This window comes from Anoplopoma fimbria, chromosome 21 (assembly GCF_027596085.1).
Source record: "Anoplopoma fimbria isolate UVic2021 breed Golden Eagle Sablefish chromosome 21, Afim_UVic_2022, whole genome shotgun sequence".
Lineage (NCBI taxonomy): Eukaryota > Metazoa > Chordata > Actinopteri > Perciformes > Anoplopomatidae > Anoplopoma > Anoplopoma fimbria.
Genome location: NC_072469.1, coordinates 4,000,158 through 4,024,907, shown reverse-complemented (window position 1 = coordinate 4,024,907; position 24,750 = coordinate 4,000,158). Strand labels below are relative to the sequence as shown.

Genomic DNA, 24,750 nt, shown 5'->3' with positions numbered 1-24,750 from the left:
GGGGAGGGGGGCACAGAAGTGTGAGCGGTGTGTTAACACGCCTGGCCGTCTGCCCGTCCAATCACCACCCCGATGGCGACATATGACCCAGAGGTGGCCAACAGCTGCAGCGTGTGTTTTTGGCACTGCCACGCCTGTCGCGCCTTTGGATCTCACCACTTGTTCCGAATGCGTCATGGATGCAGAGGAATCAGTTTGCAAACATGCAAGTTTGAATGAACTTTCCTGGTGAGAATGTGGCCTAAGAAGATAGAGTTACTCCAAAGTGGGGGAAAAAGGAACAAAACCTGGCTGCCTTCTGGTCTGCAAGAGTGGACATTTACCCTCACACATCCCATTACAGACAAAAGAGAAAGAAGCTGCAGACTCTGTTTGCACACAAGGGACATTTCAGTGAGAAAATGGTGTATTGAATTTATTGGAAAAAAATACATATGTGCTACAGTTGCAGCTATCTTCCCCCAGAGGACATCAGTGATTTATTTCCCCTACGATCTCCAGTTAACACCCAGAAAATATTGATGAGAAAAACAACTTTATTTCAGGTCTGCACCAAAAAAAAACAAAAAAAAAATCGCTCGCTGTAGTAATGAGAAAGCATGAGGCGGGGTCCAACCCTGCAGGTTGTGAGGTGGACCAGTTGTCTTGATGCTGAATGATTTATCTTCCTCAAAAGGAATAATCTGTGGATTAGATTATTCTGGCAGCGCTCCAACGGGCCTGAATTGGAAAACGGTGATGAGTGATTTGGCCTTTGATGGAGAAGAGAGATGTATGCAGTTGAGCTGCTACACGGGGAACACGTGTCTGTGTTGTTTTGTTCTTCCTGAGATGAACAGCCTTCTCCTTACAGGACGACTTCACCTCCAAAGGTCAACGATTAAACACATTCTATCGTTTTCATTTAAAGGGACAAAATCACAACTACTCTCACCTGTAGTGCTATCATAGACTGTATATAAGAAGTGGACTTAGTCATCGTGACCTCATCCATTGGTGTGTGGACGGCCGTTTTGAAGCCTTCTGCGATTTTGCCGTCGCCATCTTGGATTACAACCGTCGCCATGTTTTTTTTTGCTACCAATGAACGGAAGTGACCATATTTTGGAATGTGGAGGGGCGACGTAGAGACTCCTCGGCATTCTACTTATAAATATATATACATTTGAAAAAAATTCAAATGTATGAATTTTTGATTTTGGGTTGAACTGCCCCTTTAATACATGCAAAAACAGAAGTTGTGTTTTTTTTATTTTTTTTATTAGCCAGCCAATATTAGCTGGCAGTTTCTCCCAGTCCAGTCTTTATGCTAAGCTTCTCATCTGTAAAAAGATACCGCTCTAACATCTAGACCTGTAAATATAAAGCTGGAACCAGCAGTCAGTTAGCTTAGCTTAGCATAAAGACTAGACTGGGTCTAGACTTTTTGGACCATAATCCCCCCTAAAGAACTATTCTTATACTTCTGTTTTCGTAAGGATGAAAAAAAACCCAAAAAACTGGATAAAATGTGTTAATTGGTGACCTTTAAAGGTGACACCAGTGTCTCAGGAGGAATAAAACAACACAGACACTTATTCCCTGGAGCAACTCAGCTGTATAGACTTTTCCATTAGAGGCTAAATTACTTCAGGTTTTCCAATTTAGCCTCGCTGGAGCTCCGGCATCATAAGAGAAAACAAGACAACAGGCCCAACTCACAGTCTGCAGGGTGGCTGTTTACCCTGCTTCATGCTTTTTGATAAAAGCTCTAATATAAAATGTTGTTTTTCTCATCAACATCAGCATTCTTGCTATTGTGTTTTGTGATAAAACTGCACATTTTTAGAAGTGTCTTTTTTGTTGTTGTGGCCAGCCCAAGGCACACCTGTGCAATAATAAAACTGCTAAATCAGCATTATTGCTTGTTCACTTACACAGATTTTAACACATTTGTGGACAAACCTTGAGATAAATAAGCCTTTTGTGTGCATAGAAGAAGTTTTAGAGCTTTCATTTATGTTGTGAAAAAAAATAAATCAATATTTTCGTTCAATGCAACGCTCAGGTGAATAATTCACTTGAATAAAGTCTATTCCTTTAAAATAGAAATGCTGTGAGCGCCATAAACTGATTTCATTGAGAAGAGAGAAACCTCAGAGATAGGTAAAGTAGTTTACACACACACACACACACGCGTATTAATGACACAGACTCCAAATGATTCACATTTAATGCCCTGGGCTTTATTGTCTTATTTTAGTGAGAGTTCTGTCACATTTTTTTTTTTGTTTAGTCTTTTCAGCCTCCAGGTGGGACAAGTAAACCTCAAGGATATATCCTGCCATTGGACTGGGCATTCAGATTGTGACAAAGACGATGAGCACTACTAAGTAATGCTGCCTTTGTGCCTAACTCTTCACAGAAGAGAGTACATAGAATTCCCCAAAGGAAGGCACCCAATACTTGTGGTTTTTGGCCTTGCAGCCGTCTGGAGATTATTTTTTCAACGAAAAAAACAAAACGGAAAATAAAGAAAAAGGGGAGGAGAGAGAGAGAGAGAGAGAGAGTCACTCCTCCGCCCCCCTCATTAGCATTTTTTTTTAGTTATTAAAAACTGGAATGATGAAACACGTACAGCGATAACTGCCCATTCACCTCCCTTGTCACCTATGCATGAACAAGTAACAAATGAACCAAAGAATGAAGTCTTTCAATTAACGAAAAGCTTACAATCGATTTTACCACAAGAACAAAAAAAAAAAAAAAAAAAAAAAAAAAAAAAGATACAAAAATAACAGAATTTTTTGTCTTACAAAAATGTTTGTGGGATAAAATAATTATTTAGGGGACTCCGCTTGCATGAAAAATGAAGAACAACCCCGTTTAAAAACAAACGATACAAAAGCAGCATTAATATTTATCAAAACCATGAAAAAAAACAAAAAAACATCACAAAAATAAAATAGTGCTTTAAATCAGAAGCAGCAGAGGCTTCTGGGAAGAGACTTCACGCCTGTTTTGTTACTTGTGTTTGGGACGATGTTAATGGAAGCTCCCAGGAAGAGAGGAGCGTCTCCCTTCAAGTGAAACACAGTCACCTGACAACACACCGCCTCCTCTTCATCCTCCTCCTCCTCCTCCTGGCCTCCCGCTCTGTATGTATGTCACCATTGATTTTCACATGATCCACAGAGAGAAGAACAGGGACCCAAAATAAATGTCTGTGTGTGTATGTGTATGTGTGTGTGTGTGTGTGTGTGTGTGTGGAGAGGGACCTGCTTTGTGTTCACACTATACATAAATACCCAGGAGTCCGTAGCTACCTAACATTTACTACAGCACAGGAACCAACAAAAGGTACAGTGTACAAAAGAAACAAAAACAAACCCAAAAAACAAATTAACTGTAAACACAGCACAATAAATAGATAAAAACAGCAGGCTCCGCACCATGCACATGATGTGATAAAACTCTTCTCTATACAAACTCACACATCTCTCTCACTTGGCTTACTTCTTCTTTTTTTTTCCCTCTTTTTTTTTTTATTTTTTTAAACCTTTTTAAGTTGGACTCCCAAGTGCAAAACATCACAAATGGACAGTTCTGTATTCAAGTAATATATATACAAGGGGGATATTACAAATATGTAGTTACTGTACAGATACTCATTTTTGCCATATTTCATAATTTACAGATGTCAATCTTTTACTTTTAACAAAAAGAAAAAACAAACAAAAACGAAGAAAAAAAAAAGAAAAAGGGTTTTTAAAAAGTATGAGAGATGAGAATTGCAAGCGAGCGGTCGCGGCCGTCCGCCCGTCGTTCCGTCAGAGTCCTGCCGTCCCCTTTTTTTGCATTCCCGATGCTACGATGCACAGCACCTAAAGAGCGGACTCCTCTCGCTGCACCGCTACTACGTCACCTCCATGGCCACTGTGTTGTCTGCTATACTGTTCAGTGCTGGCTTGTCTTCGTCGTGATTATCCCTGTGGAGGAGAGAGGAAGAGGGGGGATTAACGCTGGTGTTCGTTTATAGCGTTTTGTATCCTGTGTTGTTGGTTGGTTTTTGTCAAAGCGGTATCTTTAACTGTCCTAGATCTCAGCAGACAGATCTCTTCTCTGAGGGTGAACACTGAGGAGCTCTGACGTCACTTCTTTCAGGCTGACTTATGTGGATTCTCAGTTTTCTCTGGCAGACACGGCTTCTGCAATGTTTAGATCCCGGATCCAACTGAATACCGAAACCAGGGACTGTGTGCGTGTTGATGCAGAGGCTTAACCGCTGCTTATCCAGAGATAAACATGACAATAAAAGGTATCTTCTTCTGCATATTTCTTTAATAAAGTGTTACTTCTGTTGCGTCTGGAACATGGAGGCGTTGTTTGAGACGCTGGCATGAGGAGCTATCGTCTGATCGCCCACTCCACTGTGGAGGCTTTATGTCTGTGCAGCCTTGGTTCCCAGTGTAAAGTAATTGCAGCCTGTGGCTAAACGTCAGCGTGAGGTAGTTCAGAACAAATCTCTCTTTTTGTCTTTTCTTGTATTGATGGCGTGCCGGCACATCACAGCCTCACCTTGAGTCCATGGACGATGCTCCGGAGACTTTGGGCATCTGCAGGTTGGTGCTGGCCGACAGCTTTAAGGCAGAAGGTGGCACGTTGCCGAGGGTCCGGGGGATGTGGCGCCCGGCCAGGCCGGCGGCCGACGGCACGCTCAGACAGATGTTGTTCCCGATGAGGACCTGAGTGGTGGCGGTGGGCGCGGCGGCGGCGCTGCATCCCAGGATCCCCAGCGCCGCCGCTGCTGTTGCTGCGTGGCCGCTGGGGGTGGAGGTGAGGGAGGTGGGGACGGCGTTGGCGGGCGAAGGGGTGGCCGAGTTGGAGGAGGGCTGGAGGAACGTGGGAGCCGCGGAGGAAGAGGTGGTGTGCGTCGACTGGTTGGTCTGGTGGAGGGTGGAGGTGGTGCTGGAGAGATGGAGGCCTTTGAAGACGCCTGGTCATCAGAGAGAAGAAGAGAATGAGGAACACAGGAATCTGAATGTTCGTTTCTCTGTGGCTACACTTCATAACTTTGGCTTATATATGTAAATATGCCAATACCCCGCTACATATTCTAACGCAGCAGCTGTGCACAGATCCCATCTTGGAGACGCTTACGATGTTCAGCTTCTATTGACTCCGTCGTCGAGGTCGTGATGCAACGCTGAGATTCATTTTTAAGACCATTGGTAACTGTGCTTTAATAACGGCGTCTCATTAAAAAGTGGTTTTATTGTTCCCTCGTTCTGAATTTATATTCACCACCACAGCTAGAAATATGTGGCAATGTGTTCAATTTAATTAATACACATAAAGAAAGTTTTATGTAAATGTTAATGGGTTTTTTAGAGACAAAAATATGCAGAATTTCAACAGAAAAAAGGGGAAGAACGAGAGAAAAGTGAGACATGAATAAATACGTATTCATGCGAGCACATTATTTCACCTTCTTTATCGTACGAAACTTGATCTTCCTTCTCCACTGAGCAGCCAGACAAAAGTAAACACTTGTTTGGTGTAATTAGTAAAATGTGTGACACCCACCTGCTCCTGCCAGGACCCCGTTGACGCCACTTGCCAGCACTAGCTCCTCTTTGGACTTGAAGGCCAGCAGCTGGTCTGTGGTGACGAGGGCCGAGGCAGCAAACTGGGCGCTGGCCTGGTCCAACGTCTTGGACGCGAGCGCCTGGAGATGGAAACCAGATAGAAAACATGAAGGCAACGTGCCAAAAAGACTTCAACCCGCTCCGCTTAAAATGTAACAGAACTGTCGACTCAGCACTTCTGCTGCCAGACAGGAACCGGGGCCAGTGGATGATTACTGCCCGTGGGAACGAGGATGTGCTCCATATTTCCTGAGGATGGGTGAACTGACCTTAAACTGGAAATGATTTTACATATATTGGGAGAACTCTGGCTGATGTGAGGAGTCCACGAAATGATACAAACATCAGACCAGGACGGGAGATAAAACCTTCCTCCTCCTCCTGCACTACTTTTACACCCACTCTGTCTCATATCAATCCGCCTCCAGGTGCTTTGACTACGGACACAGGTTGCGCCGGTCCTCACTGACCTGTGCGTTGGTGTTGGTGGTCGTTGCAGGGTTGTTGGCTTGCTGCTGCTGTTGGCTCTGCTCCAGCTGCTGCTTCCGCATGAGGGCCAGCTGCTCCTGGTGCTGCTGGTACTGCTCCGCCGTGACCACTGTGGACGGGGGTAAAGATGCAGCGGTCAGAACCAGAGTTTTGGACACGGAGAGGAATTACAGGAATATATAGCAAATGCAAGCACTTGATTTAAAGCCAACAGCTGGTTAATCTTTGTGCAGGTATTAATCATTTATTTCAAATGTTCTCTTTTTGGTCAGGAGGGAATAACCTCTGAAATGTAAACAGTTATTGCAAAGCTGGCAGCTTTTTCAGACGGGACAACCTCCATTCATGAAACTTTAAGGAACCATAAACAGCATTCTTTATCCACATGCTCCCAGGATGCTTGTCAACTTAAATAGCAGCCCTTTGACACAAAGTGATGGTTCTATGTAGTGGATACAAAAGCGATGCCTCAGCGGGCTTTCAGGCAGAAACACAAGGGTCTGGTTGATGCGGGCGTGTTGCTACAGGATTCAAAAGGTACTGACAATGAAACACAAGCTGGAGGCCCAGTTTGAAGGCCTGTCAAACACAAAGCTCTCACTCAAACTTGCACAATGAAACATGGATCCCGCTGCAAGGTATTCAAGCTGTGGTGTTGTACGAGTGGTCAAAACAGTGTGCTGCCAGGAAACGCTGCATTGTGTCACATAAAGAGTCAAGCAAGAGCCAAACGACTAACTGCATCAAAGAAAAGGGACTGCACAATTTATCCAATATTGATTGCGATCCCAATTTTGGCTCCCCACAATTATAAGAACATGATTGACTGCCGTATTGATGTTTAAAATGCATGCTCCATTCATACGCTGCATATCAAATCATATCAAATCAAGAGCTTATTAAGAAAAAGTAAAGCTGAAGTCTTATTTGGATGCAAAGATTTGTACATTTGCAGGAATGTAACACAGCATGGAAGTTAACGCTGTGCTCTTGTTCATGTAAATGTGAGAGCACCGTAAAAATAATGGCGATTAGCCTTTTGGGCATAATTGTGCAGCTCTAATATGAAGATACTATTTCACGATCAGAAAGAGCAAGAAGTCGGGAGAAGCTCGAGGGATAAACTAATGTGCACATCTGCACAATGTGAGGTTTAAAACTGGGATCAGAACAAGGGGTTGCATTAAACCTCCATAAACTATCATGTCTAAAACTCAAAATAAGGCATGTTAAAAAAGAAAAACGCTTTACTTCGGTACCTTGCAGTCTTTTTTTCAAAGCAGATGTCATAATTCAGTCTGAAGAGAGCACTAGCCAGTGTTTCAGAGTAATGCAGTAGAATAAACTATATTCCACTTGTGTTAACGACATGGACGAGGACCAAACTAAAGCATGATGCATTAGAGAACAGCTAGAACACCTCTGCTCAAACTAGAGGAGGAAATTAGAATGTGCAGAGATTAGAGATCTCTAGAAAACCAGCAAAACAGAGCAACGCTCACCTCACACCTCCATGCTGTGGGCGTACTCTACAACTTATGTGTGTTAACCTCATTCCACTTTAATTACTGAAATAACCCTCAAGGTGGCAACTTTTTTTTTCAGTGAATACAGCCATCGATCACAAAATAAGTTCTCTTCTATTCCTTACACACTTATTTAAAAACGGAAACCCTCAGGTGGCAACTACTTCGACTACGTTTTTTTTGTTGTCTATTAGCAATACGTCTGAACAACATTGTTCTTTACACAGCAGGGAAAAAAGGTTTACAACAACAAACATATACCACAAACAATCTAATTCTTCAGATTACACAAAATCTAATTCTTGCTAAATCTGACGCTGACAAATTAAGCTTTTCATACAGATCAGACATCTAAAATGTGTGGAAAAAAAAAATCCATAATTGCTGACTATATTTACATCGCACCATATAAAAGCTGAGTAAGTTTCATCAGATTAGTAAAGTCAGGTCAGGTGAGGACAGATAGGAAGCTTCCCAAGTCCTTATGAACCCTCCTTCACCTCTTTTCCTTGACTTTATGCTGTTTTCCACCACTTCAAGGTAAAGTGGGAGGAGCTAACATGGGGCCTAGTTGTTATTTGACTATTAGAAAGCAGCCCAGGTTTCAGTTAAAATCATGTTTAACATTCGTCCATTTTCCTGAGCCAGCCACCAAAGTTCTACCCTTTCCTACAGCCACCAGACCAGCACGGCTCATGAATCTATTTATACAAAACCATTTCTAATTGACTCCCCGAAGCCATGGGAGCAGAAATGAACGCATTAGAATCTGGAGCGAGGGCTTGAAAGCAGCGAGTCTGTGTGATTCACCGGCGACATGGGAGGGCAGCAGTCTACCTTTGAGGTGCCTCATCACAATGTGTGACAGCAGAGAGCCTCCGCTACACAACACGGAGCCGGCTTTTATGGCCAACTTCTCATTCTAACCGTCCAATATTCACATGGATAAATCATTAAAAATAATAATTTTTTTGCATGGATAATTTTTTTTTCAATTACACCCCTCCCCGTGCACACCACAAAGGCTGCCATTTGTCATACAGAGAGGGAATCCTCCAATTGTAATAGCAGGTAGCACTTCCTGCTTATAAAAAAAATCAGGCAATCTGATTGGTTCATAGCCGTGATATAATAACCACATAGGCTAGGTTGTCTAATTCCTTTGCACTTTCAGTATCAATCCGTGTCCTGAGAGAAAATGTTAAGACTGATGTGTCGCCATGGTTGCCTAGCGACAGGGAACATGCGACAGATAAGTTAGCTGCTAAAACCGGCAAAAATTACGGAGCCGCTTCAGGGTCACTTTTATGGAGGAGCGGCCGACATGCAGCGCTACCTTAAGAAGAGGCTCCACAATGTTGCTTAAAACATGCAAGCATAACAAAGCAGAACTACAGCAACCACTGCCTCCATCACCATCTGTAAAGCCACACCACACACGCCTCCACACATAAAAGGCCGAATCATGCTGACGCTGGACGGCTTTTCAGTGGTTGCAAAATAAATGGCAACATACAAAAAAAAAAAAAAAAAAAAATGTAAATGAATGGACAAATAATGAAGTAAATATATAACACCAGCCTGTGACAAAAAAGAAATATGCTAGTTGCTAATGAGTGTTCCATAGCAACCGCCTCGCCTCTGTGTCTGCAGGCAGCCGGTCCGTGAGGGCCTGTTTTATTGTGAACATTATAATTTGTGTTTCTGAGTTTCGCTTTGCTTCACTTGGTGACAGCTTTACAAGAGCTTCACGTTGGTCCAGATAAAAAAAAAAAATAATAATAATTTTGGAGTGCAGCAGAGAAAAGAAAAAACAAAACACTTTTCTGGCAGAAACCCAGTTGATGGTTTGCAAGAAAAACTCCAACAAGACCAATCTATAACTTTCTTATTATAAATGAATAAAACAGGAATCCAAAGTCACACTAAGTGGCCTACAACTTGTTGCACGACACAGCAGAAGAAAGTGCCTCCGTCCAAAGTGATGGATGCTGACGTCTGATAACAGCAGCTGCATAATGAACTACCTGCGTTTCCTACCGATGCTCAGACTGAATTCAACGACTTTAAATGCAGCACAGAGTTCGATCAAGCTTTTGCTAAATTTACTCACAGAAGTTACTGCCAGAATCCCTAACCTTGTTAAAATGACAGCTTATCAAAACTTTATTAAATTGGCTCCATGTGATGCCAAGACACTTTCGCTTGCAATGCAATAAAAGCAACAAATCCAACTGCTCAGACCAATGTAAATATTCAAATCAGTACAATTTTAAGACGCATAAATCAAAAAGATTGCAAAAGAACACAGCGAGCAGCGTGACGGAGTAAAACAACTGACTCACCATGGACGGGGGTGGGGGCCGGGCCGGTGCGGTTCTGGGAGCTGGCCCCTCCAGACAGGGTCCGGGTTAGTCCTGACAGAGTCCGGCTTAAATCCCTAAATCCTCTGCGAGACAAGTCTCCTCCACCCAAGGGGTGATGGGATAGCGTCCGTGGTCTGAAGTGCCTCCAGCGGCAAGATTTAATGTTCAAAAGAATCTGGCTGAGGTCCATGGGTGTTGGCGATGACGACGACGATGACGACGACAGGGGCGATGAAGAGGAGGGGGGGCGGGGGGGAGCTGGTCGGGTCCGAGGTATTGGTTTTTTCTGAGGTACTGCCGTTGGAGTTGCGGAGCGGTGAACTTGGAAGTGGCGAGGCGAGCGGTTCGGGCTCCGGGTCCGAGTCCAGGCTCTGACAGATGGCGTCTAGATCCGTGTGCGCTCTGTCCAACAAGATCCTGGAACAAAACAACAACTCTTTAGAACAAATCCCCCGGTGGTGAGCTTTTACTAAACAATGGAGTCATTTGAGGCTGGATTAAATGAAAAACCTCATTTCCAGTACATTACAACATCCTTTGGTTATGACTGAAGTTCTGCACAACTACACCTTGCATAACATTCTTCGAATTACAACGCCCAGCGGGCCAGAACTGACTATAGCTGGGTTTTGCACACAAAAAAACACACAGGACAAAGGCCCGAATACAGAGCAGAACACTTATGTAATGGAACAGGAGACAGTTTACAGCCGTGCAGCTGCAATGCTTCAAATCTAAAAACAGAGACGACATTGCTATTTTGGAGCTTTAACAATAGTGCTGTAAAATGTTCTGGTTTATTTTTGGCCCGAGGCTGACACCAGAGCACAGCCCATGTTTTTAGATTGCGTACCAACATTGCACAGGCATATTAACACCGCAAGCGCTACGTTTCCCAACGAGATCAAGTACTGCTATCATCATCGTATTTGAGATTAATTCGGAGATAAACTCGGGAGGGGGCGGGCGATAATGTTGATTGGAGACAGAAACAGAACATCGCTAATCTCATGTGCGCCTGTGAAACGGATATATACCGTCTAACCCAGTTGCCACGACAACACACCTGGCAGCGTGGACGCCGCGGGCTAACCGCTATCCAAAAACGTCTGTGGAATTACCGGAGGAGATATTAAGACGCATTTTAGCGGCTTAAACACGTCGGAAAGCCAAGTTGTGTGGTTTGTCTCGAGGCCGCAGTGAATCGGGGTGAATCCCAAAACGAACCGTCGTGTTCATCGTTTCGCCAGCCAGCCCGCTATTCATAATGGAATGTGCCCGCCAAGTGATCGCTGGGAAGCTTGCCAAAGAGCCAGGCGTGGTAAACAACCTCCGCAGCTACAGCCAACACTGGGCTGAGTTTCCCCGGCTCGCTGTTGGTGCTGGCAGCATTCCTACACACGTTTCATTTCAAATGTTCTCACACTTCATTTTCTTAACTGAATCTGTAGGTTTTTCATGCATGTGATGAACGCGTGAGGTATCCGGGCAACAGATCACACGTGTGCTTTAGAAGATGTACTGGATTAAAAGCTTTAGAATACATGAAGTCATGCATACATTTGAATTTATGATTCAGCCAGATATCCAACACTTGGAAAGGAGCCACTCCCATTGTGCCCTTGAGGACCTGCACGAGAATCAAAAGCGTCCTCGATCAAATCTGAGAAACCCCCCCCCCCAAACAGTCAGGACTAGACTCACCTCGCCCCTCTGCCCACGCGGCGCCGGGCCAAACCTATGCAGCGCCGCGGCATGTTCAGCGAGGTCAGACAGTAGCGGAAGCGCGGGTCTCCGAGACCGCCCTCTGACGGGCTGACCCAGGGCCAGTTGCCACACTGGTCCGGACGAGACTGCAGGAGGATGATTAGAGAGAGAGAGAGAGAGAGGGAAATTTAGAGCAAAAGAAATAGAATAGAAAAGGAAAGAAGCGAGTGGTTGTTACAGCATTGTTTTTGTCCAGCAGGGTGTGGGAGACTAACAGCCCAGACTGGCCAGCTTGCTGTCGGCGCTATAAATAGAAGCACGGGAGTCACAGGAGGGCACTCACAGCGTAGTACTGACAGCCGGCCTTCCTCCTGAACGCATAGCAGCCATCTGGGTCATTCTCCTCTTCCGCCTCCGAGGAACCGGAATGGATCTGTACCATGCAAACAACGCAAATGAATGAGAATACTAGGACCGCACCCTAACCGATAACAGTCAGTATGTTACTGGCAAATCAGGAGCTTTAGGTGCTGAAGAACAGTCGACATTAGCTGGGTTTGTTAATATACAAGTATCCATATTAAAGCCACATTGAAAGCACATCTCATCTGATAATGGAATCCCGTTACCTGTGAGAAGGGCTCCTCGTCTGAGCTGGGGAAGTCGTACTGGTTGAGGTCCTTGGGATTGAACACAGAGGGCCCTGAATGTTGAGGCGTCGACAGAGGGGGGATCTTGGGTTTCTTTTCGTATTTCCTTTTGGTTCGCACTGCCTCCGTCTTCTCCGGCTGTGAGGGGGTGGAGGGGAGAAAGCGTGCTTAATGTTTATGCTACAGTCGAGCGCTATCAGAAAAGGCATTTTTTTTTTCTTCGAGAAAGGCAATACTGTCGGCGGCGGTCTGGTGCTGGTGGTCTACGCACGGGTGGAGAGCGCGTGTAGCAGCGAGGCATTGATATGCAGATGGCAGCATGTGCCAGATGCCGCCGCCGAGCCAGATGGCTGCCCCCCCTCCTCAATCCACCCCGTGCCACCGTTCACCCCCAAACTTCCCCACTGGGACGGCCCCCTCCCCGTCTGAACAGACTCCAACTCTACTAGGATTAGTCAGATCCCATTCAGCCCTTAGACGTAGGGGGGACGGGACAAAGCAAACAGAGAGGCAGGGACTCTCCGGCGTAGGAACTGCGGTGTCAAATCAGTGGACGTGAGGGTGGGTGTGATGGGCGTAAACAGCAGGGAAAAGTCAACCAGCAAAAGAAAGGGGGGGAATAGTTGCCTCCCTGCAGGGCGGGAGAGGGGTTGTCGGACACTGGAGCTAATTAAGTTATAACGGGAAGAGAGGTGACAGAGTTCACAATGCTGCTGGGTAATGAAGTGCTACATTGTCCGACCATATGGCAACGTAGCTTTACATTAAACGATCCGAGTCTGAAGGAGTCTGCACATAAAGCGTGTTACACCCCCCCGCCTCCATGACATAACCCTGATCACCAGAGAGCACCACGGGCTGAAACACAACTGTTAGCTGAAGGCTAGCACAGAGCCTGGGAACAACTATTCCTCTAATCCGTTACATACCCCCAGTGTGGCAAAGAGTTTGATAAATATATACCATGTTGCCATTTTAAAGTTTGTACCTTATTACCAATGAAAATGTCAAGATCTCCTTGGAGTCCGTGTTGCATATACAGCCCCCCCCCCGCCCATTTCAGCCATCATCAATGTGTGAACTGACTCAAGTGAACAAGTGCGAAGTCGATAACATTTTCTCACTCATCAAGAGCGGCTGGGAAAATCATTTTTTTTTCCCAATGTTCCTGACATTATGAGGAGGGGAGCCGGTGTGTTGTGGATGTGGACTGGACTTACTTTCTTGTAGTCCTTCATGTCCAAGTGGTCCTGGTGTCTGTACTGGTTACTGCTGGACGGGGGGATGATGGGGATGGTGTAGACGGGCTTCACCAACGCTCGCTGTGCAAGGGCCTCCGCCATCACCTCGCTGCCGAAGTCGGGCATTCCATTCCTGAAGGAAAGTTGAAAAGTTGGTGGGCATATTTACAAATCAACCGCAGAATAGCTTATAGGATTATTTTATGGTTAAATTGAATCGGTATCAATTCAGGGGAAAAAAAGGGTCGCAGAAGTCTCAGTACAGCCAGCCAAAAAATAAATTACTTCAAAAAAATGGACACATTTTACAAAAACAGACCAAATTAAGTTAAATTGATTTATCAAATGAATGGCTACAAATTAAAAAAGGGATTATTGAAGTGCTAATGGAAGGCGTTGTTGTGTTTCTCCGTTTCATGACATCGTAAATTCATTACCATAGTGTTGTCAAAGTAAACACGAAACAATTACTTGAATAATCCCCCAAAAAACAACCGAGACTAATCAGTAATAAAAGAAAATCATCTTTATGGTCTTATCCCAAACAACATGTCTTTTATTTATTTATTGACATTTACTGCACCAAGTACTTGATATAAGAAAGAAACCTGTGCACACTGTATAGTAAATCATACCGCAATATTCCACAACACGATTATGAATTATTGCATATTGGAAAACACCATACAGACGTGGCCAACAGACAAAAAAAAAAAAAACCTTCAACTTCAGTGTGTAGTAAAAGCCCAAAACACACTTCTGTCAGACTACACACACGCGGTGCAGCACACCTGGGTCACTCTACGCCACGCCTTATATCATCTAGTGGGCCGGAGAAGCCATCCATCTACTGGGAATAGAGCGCTCCCAGCTAGGAGTGAACAGTGGCAGTGATGCTGGACCGGACCGGGATAAACCGGAGGAAATTGAAATGTCACTACAAATCAAAAGCACTTGAAGGGAGAAAGGAGGCTCCAATTTAAGCTCACACTGACGGCTGCTTTCAGAGCAAAATTCATTCCGGTCGCACGTCACGTTAAGATGGATCACAAAAGGAACAAACGAACGATTCAAAAAAGAGGAGCTCGGAAAAAAAGATAAATGAAACCAACAAACAGTTAGTCTAGTGTACTTCCAAACACACTGGGGGGGGATTGTAGCAGCCGCAGAAAAGTCAATAAGCTCATTTGCTCCTGACGCCACTGCATAAAACACAGGGTGGACTCTAAATTGATAATGCATGCAAAACAGTGTACGTGACTGTGGCCCTCCAATTAACACGAGCAGCCAAGCCCGACTTTACAGAATATATTTGGTCGACTCTTGACACTATCAATCTCGTGTCCTAATGGCCTCTTCTTGGCGAGTAAACAAAAGCCTAATCAAACATGAAGGTTAACCACGTAAGCCATGCAGAACGCCGCATGGAGTAAAGGGGCTGACATCGTCACCTTTTTCAGGCTTCCGGGAGATAAAACAATTAGTGCTAAAGCCTTTTCAGAACCAATCCCAGAGACACGGACACGCTATTATTCCCCCCCCCAAGAAATGTATCATGTTCATGAACATCTGTCATCTTAGGAGACGGTTTAGCATTACTCCCGCGTCATAAATCCCGGTGAAAAAAAGCCTCCTAATAGCAGCTACTTGCATAACAAGGTAGCTGATGCAGTGCAGACAAACCCTAACAAGCCACTGCCAAGCTTCCCTCTGGGGCCAATTTCACCCCCGCCGGTTGTTTTCTTACCTCTTCTCCACGATCTCCAGTGTGAGGTGCAGCAGCTCCCTCTTGCTCTTTTCCCTCCTCTTGATCATCTCCAGGATGGTGACAGCTCGGCTCAGGTCCCTGCGCAGCTTCAGCATCTTCTCGTACGACGCCTCGTCATTCTTTCGATTCTGGGGGGGGAATGGAGCAGCGATGGTTCAGACGTGAAGTGCTCCCATTTATAGGGAGTTACTGAGGATTTGAACTGTTTTTAAAACCTTTCATTTCAGTGTTACAATATCACCTACACATCAAGGCTGGAATTAAGACTATGTCCATGCCAGAAGGACAACGTAATAACAGGATTATAGCTCTATGAGAGCTTGGCTCACAGACAGCTACGCTCGTTGGCGATAATCGTCCCACAGTGGGGTAAAAACAAGCCCTGCCCTTTGAGATAAATGGATGATTTACAGCGAACAGACCACCCTGAAGCCATCATTTACACGCAGCGTTATCGCTTCGCCTTGGCCACAGATTCCTACCTTCCTGGTCTGCATCTTCTCCGTCCGTCGGCGGAAGGCCACGTAGGGGTCGCTGGTGCTGGAGCCGTCCCTCTTCTCCTGCTTGACGTTGGGGATGAGGGAGCCCCCCTTGCAGGTTTTCCTCTTGCGGCTCCAGTAGTCAAACACCTCCTTGATCAGCTCGTCGTCGTCCTTCAGCAGCAGTTTGGCCTCCTGGAGACTGACGAGCTGCGGAAGAACATCGGAGAAAACCCAAAGTCAGCGAAGAGGTCAGAGCCACAGAGCGGTGACAAGAAGTTTAACAAGTATTTGTGTTGCATGAATAATAAAGAGATAAACACAATAAACACGCTGCAGGCATGTCAAAGAGCCAAAAACACGACAAAAAGTACTGTTTTGGCCTCCAGCAGAGTCTTGTTGCCTTCAGGCAGACGTCATAAACTCGTACTTCTGAGTTTGACAGCTGCATGGATTTAAGTTGCCTTCTCATTAGTCAGAGATGACAAGAACTTAAAGCATAGCTCGTAGAAGAAAAAAATGCAGCAGCCTTCCTTATCTATTAAAGAAACCCAGGAACTAAAGCAACACAGACAGACAGACAAATACCTGCTGTCCGCTGCCTTTCTCCAGCCGGTCTATCATTTCCTCAAACTGCAGGGCGGTGATTTCCATCTTCTTCTTCAGCTTATTCACAAACGTCTCGTCCTCGGAGTCTAGGTCGTAGTCCGGCTGCTCTGTATCCAAACTGAAAGCTGTGGAGGTGGAGAAGAGACGGTTACTCCAGAGACGGAGAGACACAGAGGCGTTCGCTCAAAGGACTGACTGAACTAGACACGACATCGCTTCTGTAAACGCAGCTGGAGCCGGCCGCACTGTGCGTGAACTTCCAAGACTTATTATTAATTAATGAAGACATACTGGGGGGGATATCAAACAGTTTTTCAATACTCAGCGGGGGACGACGACGACGAGTGTTTCGAAGCAAATGAATGAAAAAGTAGCAGGTCTTGGTTCTATAATGCAGAGTCATTTGTATTTAGCAGCAGTGTATTTCAAGCAAAAGTGGGGGAAACACAAGCCACGGGGTATGAAATGCAGACGCCTCGTCTTCAGACAACTACTGCCAAGTGCTGTTCCAAAAATAAACACAGTATTTTATCGTGACAAAGCACTGTGCTTGCGTTTGGTTCAGTGCCTCCACCAGCTCAATGAAGCAGTGCTTCAGGACAAACACCCGCATCCAGGCTGGGAACTTAACCAACCACTTAGTAAATATTGCCTGTGGCTAAGGCTTTTTTTGTTTGTTTGTTTGTTGTTGTTGTGCCCTACCAGTCAGTCTGGCCAGAATCTACAGCCGTGGCCTGGAACATATTAGTCTGGTGATAATGCAGGAAGTGGCAGTTTGCTGTAAACCTACTAGGACCACTGAACAAAAAAAATATAACAGCACATGTTTACTGCGGTGTCGCTATCATAGCTCCAATGCAATCAACTTATTAACCTGTCTAAACCTGAAGCATTTGGAGAAGGTATGCAGCATTCACCTCTAACCGCCCCTTATTTAAACTGTTGGATGAAAGATGAAACGGAGCTGAAAACCTCCCTCAGGTTCACACTTTGCTGATTCAAACACAGTGCACCTAATGTCTGCAGTATACAGTTTGTTCAATGCCCTTCTCTCCTCTATAAATGAAGTCATTATAGAAACTGAAAGCAACCACGCTTCCACAGCAAACGGAAAGTGTGCAACTTTAGGTATTAACACTGGCGATAGACGTCAGATTCTGCATTCTTTTTTGGGGGTTGCACACCCGGTGCAAATATGCCAAAGTACATTTGGAATTGAGCAAACCCCCCCCCTTTTCAATCTCAAACAATAACCTACTGACCCCTAATTTGTGATCACCCACGGCGACCGTTGCCAACACATTTCTGCTGGGATTCACACATCTGCTGGGAGCCCCTCCAGGGACAACAATGATCACAATGTAACACACAGGCGCGTGTCAAGGCGGGCATACAGATGGCTCCTTCCCACAAGAAATCTGTAACACTGCCGTGTACGATTTCCCCACATATGGTAGTGGTTTGAAGTGTCCATACAGAGGCCTTCCACATGACATGACTAGCAACCAGTCTGGACAACAAACAGCTCCACAAAACCCCAAACTTCTAAACACACAGATCTCTCTCAATCAGCAGCGTTAACCCTCTGAAACCATCAGACACGCCCGGCGCATCCAAACGGCAGCAACAACAACAACACCACCACCTCCACCACCACGTGCTCACAGACCACTCACACAGCTAAGAGGATGAGCGGGGCGGATACTCACGCTGTATGTGAATAAGCTGCTTTGGCATCTTGAACTCCCCGGGGTAGAGGGACTCGTAGTGCGTGATGTTGCGCTCGGCCTCGGGGACGGGGATGACCATGTTGTCCCGCTTCTCGCCGTACACCTGCTGCGCCGAGATGGCCCGCTGGAGATGGTGCTCCTGGAAACGGGAGAAAGAGAAAACGGCCGTTAACAATGGAGCTCTGCAGAAAAGGATTTAGTCGAGTAGACACGCTCACACTAAACAAGGCGAGGTGAATAACAGATTTATCAACCACTAGGCCGAAACTGGTTTTCGGAAATACCACCCATTACATGGATATGCATCCAAAAATACGTATACGGGTGTGTATCTGGAAAGAAATGAGCAACATTGATTTAGTCATTGTTTCTAGATGAACTGAATTCAGGAAAACAAGTCTGTTTCAAAAAGGATTAAAAACCGCAAAACAACAAGATATTCAAAATTACAAATATCAACATAGAGGATTTAATAGCACAGGCTTAGAGGGTTAATTAATGTGGCTTGTAGCAGAGGAGCTCGAGGTCACTACACACCAGCCTCAGCACAATCACAAATGACATCTCCCAAGAGGAGAGATTACAATCTCAAACTCTCATTAGACACGCTGGATCATTTAGGAGCACGATATGCTCCAGAAGCTATGGAGCAATAGTTGTACATGTTTAAAAATATAAAAACGGCAAATACATTTCCAGTTTTTTGGAATCTGAATTAGTCCTGAAGCATGTCATAGGAATTATGGCGTGCCCATTAAAATGAGTGCAGAACATGCTGGCAATTATCCACCAAAAAGCATTTTACAAAAAAGGGATAGTGCTGTCACAGTCACGCATCAGCCTAAATCCTTTTCAATTCCTTTTACTGATAATTTTCCAATGTTTTTTTTTTCCAACCCAATCATTTGTCTAGGTTGTTCTAGCCAGGCAGAACAAACTATTTGTTATAGTACGATGAATCTCAAGAGAAATGAGTCACCGGTAGAGGAACGGTGCAGGACTCGGGGTGTTCGACAAAAAAACACACCGAGATACAAGAAGTATCAGCGAGTGCATCGGCGTGTCAATCCAGTCCGAGTACACAGAAGGTGAGATTCAGTCCTTCAAAGATTGCAATCTCTGGGAGAGGCGTCACTGTGAGCCCTGCACAGGTAAACCCTACTACCACAACTGTGACTCACTGTTTTCATTTGCTCCGACTCCACTCCCAGCTGGAGACAGCCACAAAAGTTTAGACAGAATAGAAATGCGTCCAAAGAAACCTTTTTACAAAAAGATGCTGTTGCACATTCTGAGTCATAGGATCACAGATGAAACACCTGCGTATTTCTCCAGCTGCAAATCTGGAACTTTAACTTCAACTTGGCAGTAAAAGGAAGGACGTTGGCAAATGAGTCACACCGTCTGACTCTGGAACTCAGAATGTTTTTTACATTACATTTGCTTAAAAAAAAAATTGAGCTGCTAAAATGAATCCCGTACTGTTGAAAATATGCCTGAATTACATATTACTGATAGACCGACTAACATCTGCATCACTGAATAACTAGAATATAAGTGTAGACCTACTTTGAGCTCCAGTAACAACATCTGCATCGCACACATTGCAGTTTATTACAAATGTACACTCACTCTGTAGTGAACCATCTCTGCAGGCCTTCTCTCTGCAGGCTGATGCAACAGATGGCCAATATTGGGCCCCATCTTGCTCTAACAAGTATTTTAACAAGGCTCCTACTCATTTTACACATTACACACTTTTTTTTTTTTTTTTTTTTTTTCACAGCCACAGTTTCTTGGGTGGATTTTTTCAGATATGGGTCAGTTTTCAAGGACACATTTGAATTGTGGCTGGCAAATATGATCATCAAGCAAACATGGCAAATTTTTCAACACTTTCCACACTTTGGTGGGAGTTTGAAGTGGTTCAGGCCTTAAGTATGATCCAAAGGAGCCAGGAGGAGTTACACCAGGGCCAAACCACACCAGAGCTGTGAGCTGGCATGAAGGGACACAGCATGTATCCAGAGCTAAACCGTCTGACCCTGGTGAGCTTATCAATAAGCCATTCGCTGTACACTTTCTCTACAACCAACACACAAAAGAAAACAGCTTACTGCGTCGGACAGACCATTGTTAAGTTACCCCTTGAAGGCCTTGGGACTGAAGTGAAAGTCGGATTCAGGCAACATCCTTCACCCACTGCCTGATGGGTAGGGGCTCTAAAAGGACTTTGGCATGTGAGCTTACAGCTACCACAAACAAATTCACCAAAACTTTGGTAATTTGTCACCAACAAAAAGCTGTTTCTTTAACCGCGGCTGAATTTGGCATGATCACACAAGCGACTCACAGGTTTTGAGGAAAATAAGAGCGAGTGCAGTATTTGGCGATGTCGTTGCAGTGTGTGCAGACAGTCCAGCCGAGCTCGATGAAACTTTCGCACAGCCTTAATTCACAGCCCACAAATGCACAACCACCTGCAATAAACCACCAAATTCATGTGATCCTACATGTAACAACCCCCTTGGTTAGCCGGCAGGTCTGAAACAGCAGAAGCTGTGGTTCCTCTGTCACCAGAACTCAGCTACTCTTTAACTTCAAATGTAACAAAATACACCCAGAACAAACTTCAGTTGCAATAGCATTCTTGCAATTCCCCCAAGTTGGAACAAGCAGTCGTTTGACAGCTGAGAACAGAGAAAAAAATCTATTTTATTTGGAGCATACTGCCAGTCTTAACCAAGGATTGCAAGCAAAAGCCACTGTCTTGAAATAGAGAAACATTAAATGTGATGTTTTATTGATACATATACCCAGTAGAAAGTAGAAATTGAAATGTGTAAATCAAAATAATAACTCTGGTTAAGCTTAATTACATTGTGCAATGAGGTAAAACATGTCCTAACCTCAGACTGCGGGAAGAGAAACGAGAGCATCCAGAGGAAAACCAACCATGTTTTTAAAAAGTCCAAATGTTAAATGTTTTCTTCCAAACCATAAATATTGTATGCACCATTACTCAGCAACAGCCCCCTGGCAGGAGCGTGTGGCCAGTAGTTACAGGGCTCCGCTGACAACCAGGACTGACCACTGCTTCTATGTGACACGACCTTATGTAAACTCTACGAGCCGGTGCTTAACCAGAGCGGCGCTTGGGTGTTTTTACTCTCCAGTGCAAGTTGTCAAACGCATCCTTAAAAAAAAAGGCGCCCTCTGTGAACCCCGCTGTCTGACACGCTGATGAACCCGAGCTTTGTGAGTTAAGGAAGCGGCATTAAAAGTGAGGGTGAGGAACCAATTAAACCCCGAGCCCGGCCCGGCCTCGCCGTTGCACCGCGTCCTGTAGACGATATCTAGCTTGGCAGATTGCAGCGGGCTCCACTGAGCCGCCCCAGACCTCAAGACATCCTGATCTTTTGCAGCTGTGATCCCCCACAACCAAAAAGGTTCACAGCCTGGGATTTCCTCTGCTGCAAAAAAAAAGAATTGGGTGAGTAGGGATGAAGGGCTTTTGAGAGTGGCACATGGGAGAAGTGAGCTGGGTATTTATAGGACCTCTTGCAACTGTCTGTTTGAATCAAAATGTGAAGTTCACGTCACGGCTGAATGTTTGTTTCTGGCCTTGTTTCTTTAAGTTTGTCCACTCTGAAGCACAAAAGCGTCTTTATTCTACTTCTTTCCACACAAATGAAAGAATGAGGAGGACAACAACAACTGGATAATAATGCTGGCCGTGAAAGGCAGCACATCTGGCACAAATACCTACAAAGGCCCAGCGTCAAACCGCTCTGCTTCTCACCCCCAGTAAAATATCCAAATCGACTATTCTCTTGTTCTTTCCTGCACAAAACGATCTGGGACTGCAGAGGCTTCACAGCGGCAGAGCTGCTTTCTGTCACGGCCACGGATGCAGATAGAAAAAAATAAAAAGGGAGAGACAAATGAAAATCTATTTTTTTTATCACAGCACCACATGTTCCTTCCACTTAATGTTTCCAAGAAGAAGAAGAAAGAAAAAAAAATAGACGACTTCAACAAAAGCTGCCATGGTAACAAAAGTGCTGGCCTCCAGCAGGTGTTTTCAGCTCATGACTATTGGAGGAAGGCGAGGAAGTCTTGAGGAAGGCGATCTGCTCAGTGAGTCAAGGCATACACCCCCCCCCATATCTAACATTCACTAAAGCACAGTAATGCATGCAATGAAACAAACATTGCACCTAATAAACTAACACAAAACCAGCAGAATTTCATTATCTACGTAGCAAAGCATGCAACACTGTGGTTGGTGCAGAAGAGATACACAACCGCAATGAGGGTGCGTTCGCTTCAGAAGCTCGTATGGTCATTGTGGCCAGTTCTTTTTTTGTTTTTCAGTACTGAGACGATTTAATCATCTATGGCACACGTACGCAGTCATTACCAAACAATACGGCTTGCACATAATTGAGGGAGAAATCCGAGCGAAACAGAACTCATCACTTCTGTGTGCGTGTTTTTTTTCTCTAATCTCTGCTGGCGTACCAACGACAGCGATTTAATATGCAAACGACGTACTTCTTTATGAGCTCCATTGTTTGTTTTTTCTTCTTCTCGTGTCCTTCCTGCATTGCAAATCACGAGCCTTTAACGGGGACAGCCATTGTCTATTCGACCCCTTGTGAACAGGATTTGATGAATCTCTACATCGAACAGTGCAAATGTAACAATCACAGATTTCCCCCCCGATTAGGCGATGGGACATAATGTTCCTGCTGGCCACCGGCAGTGGACGTACCAACTCTACGGCTTCTATAAACTGCAACATAGCACTGAAACACACAGCCTAAAAAACCCCAGAACATATCCCCATGTGATGTCTGTCCAAAGCAAAAGTGGAAGCACAGATGATTAGTGAATCAAGTGCAATGTTTCCAGTTTCTGCTGCAACTACTGATGGCGCACAAATGATGCTTTTAGAGGTTAATTATTACCGTCAGGTTTGATGCTGTGAATACTGATGAGGTAGACGTACAAAAGGCACTTATTTTAGTGATTCAAATGAGACAAAACAAAGAAGTCCGTCAGCGTTGGGTTGGGCTTATCGCCGACTCCAGGTGTAGTCTTTCTATCATCAAACTGCCCTGACGAGGACAACCTGGGTTACACAAAAAAAAACAAGATCGTTACGCACGCTTACTCGCTTCTCAAATAGACAAATATTCTCAGGTCAGCATGTGGTCACTGACAGCTCGGCACAGCGAGATCTCCCGTTGTTGCCGGACAGGATGTGGGTCAGGGAGCTGAGCCACGCGAAGCCTTGTAGTAAAACTGTCCTCTTTATCTCCACCGTCACTCTGTTATGTAATGCCGCTGTGTGTATGTGTACAGTAGGTGGGGGGAGGGCTGTCGAGCAGGATTTCTGCTGACTTTGCGGGCCCCCTGGCTGTGCTTTCCTAGTGTCTGTGTCTGCTGAGGCTTCTCGGCAGCATGGGGGGGGGCTCTCCTGCTGATTAAGTGACTGAGCGGTCCGGGAGGAGTAATAAAACACCAGCTGATACACTAGCAATTAACGCTTTCTTCCCTTCCACTAGTAGCTATTAACTAACCGCAGCATACGTGCATAAATAATCTAAAAGCAGTTGAGGTAGAAAGGTGTAGACGTTAGATGGAGAGCCCATTCTAGAAGAAGTGACCGCGTTTGACCTGAGAAATCCATCACTATAGCTGAGCTGGAGCCAACTCTACCAGCTGTGGTTTAATAAAGTACTTATATGACGTCTACAGGCACAATGCTAATCATTTCTATAGTTAAACGTGAGTAATAGGAACCGGCTATGCACGAGAGTAAACAAACTGGGATGAAGTAAGACAACAAGCTCAAACAAATACTAGAAAGCATAAATATTAACCTGATAATTATGACAATCAAAGCATCCATAAAGGCCGTAGATATAAAGAACATTCTGCATGACAACTGGACTCAGCTGTTTACAACCCACATGCTTTGTTCTGTTATGGTGCGTTTGAGGTCATTATTCTTGCAATTCTCTGTAAATATGGAATGCATCAGTCTGCAGGATAACACTATACCACCATAACATGCATAAAACACATTATGCTCAAGAGGCACTGTGCACTTCTGCAAGATCTATGATTTTAAATAAAAGGGAGTTTTTTTGTGCAGATATGCACTATCCCACTATAACACTATCCCACTATACCACTAGAGTAAACAAACTGGGATGAAGTAATACAAGAGGGAGACAACAAGCTCAAACAAATACTAGAAAACATAAATATTAACCTGATAATTATGACAATCAAAGCATCCATAAAGGCTGTAGATATAAAGAACATTCTGCATGACAACTGGACTCAGCTGTTTACAACCCACATGCTTTGTTCTGTTATGGTGCGTTTGAGGTCATTATTCTTGCAATTCTCTGTAAATATGGAATGCATCAGTCTGCAGGATAACCCTATCCCACCATAACATGCATAAAACACATTATGCTCAAGAGGCACTGTGCACTTCTGCAAGATCTATGATTTTAAATAAAAGGGAGTTTTTTTGTG

The 24,750-nt window shown here is 44.7% G+C and overlaps 1 protein-coding gene across 1 annotated transcript in view; it reads right to left on the bottom strand.

The window, feature by feature from the left end:
• Positions 1 to 2,218: 2,218 nt before the first annotated feature.
• The window catches only part of LOC129110779 (enhancer of polycomb homolog 1-like), a 24,017-nt gene continuing 1,485 nt past the window's right edge, over positions 2,219 to 24,750 (bottom strand). Inside the window, 14 exon segments of the mRNA XM_054622989.1 lie at positions 2,219 to 3,968; positions 4,558 to 4,975; positions 5,566 to 5,707; positions 6,098 to 6,225; positions 9,988 to 10,261; positions 10,263 to 10,425; positions 11,713 to 11,861; positions 12,059 to 12,148; positions 12,345 to 12,503; positions 13,586 to 13,739; positions 15,354 to 15,502; positions 15,857 to 16,063; positions 16,442 to 16,587; positions 18,172 to 18,331. Of these exon segments, the coding sequence (XP_054478964.1) occupies positions 3,896 to 3,968; positions 4,558 to 4,975; positions 5,566 to 5,707; positions 6,098 to 6,225; positions 9,988 to 10,261; positions 10,263 to 10,425; positions 11,713 to 11,861; positions 12,059 to 12,148; positions 12,345 to 12,503; positions 13,586 to 13,739; positions 15,354 to 15,502; positions 15,857 to 16,063; positions 16,442 to 16,587; positions 18,172 to 18,331 (2,412 nt within the window). The 3' untranslated portion in view covers positions 2,219 to 3,895.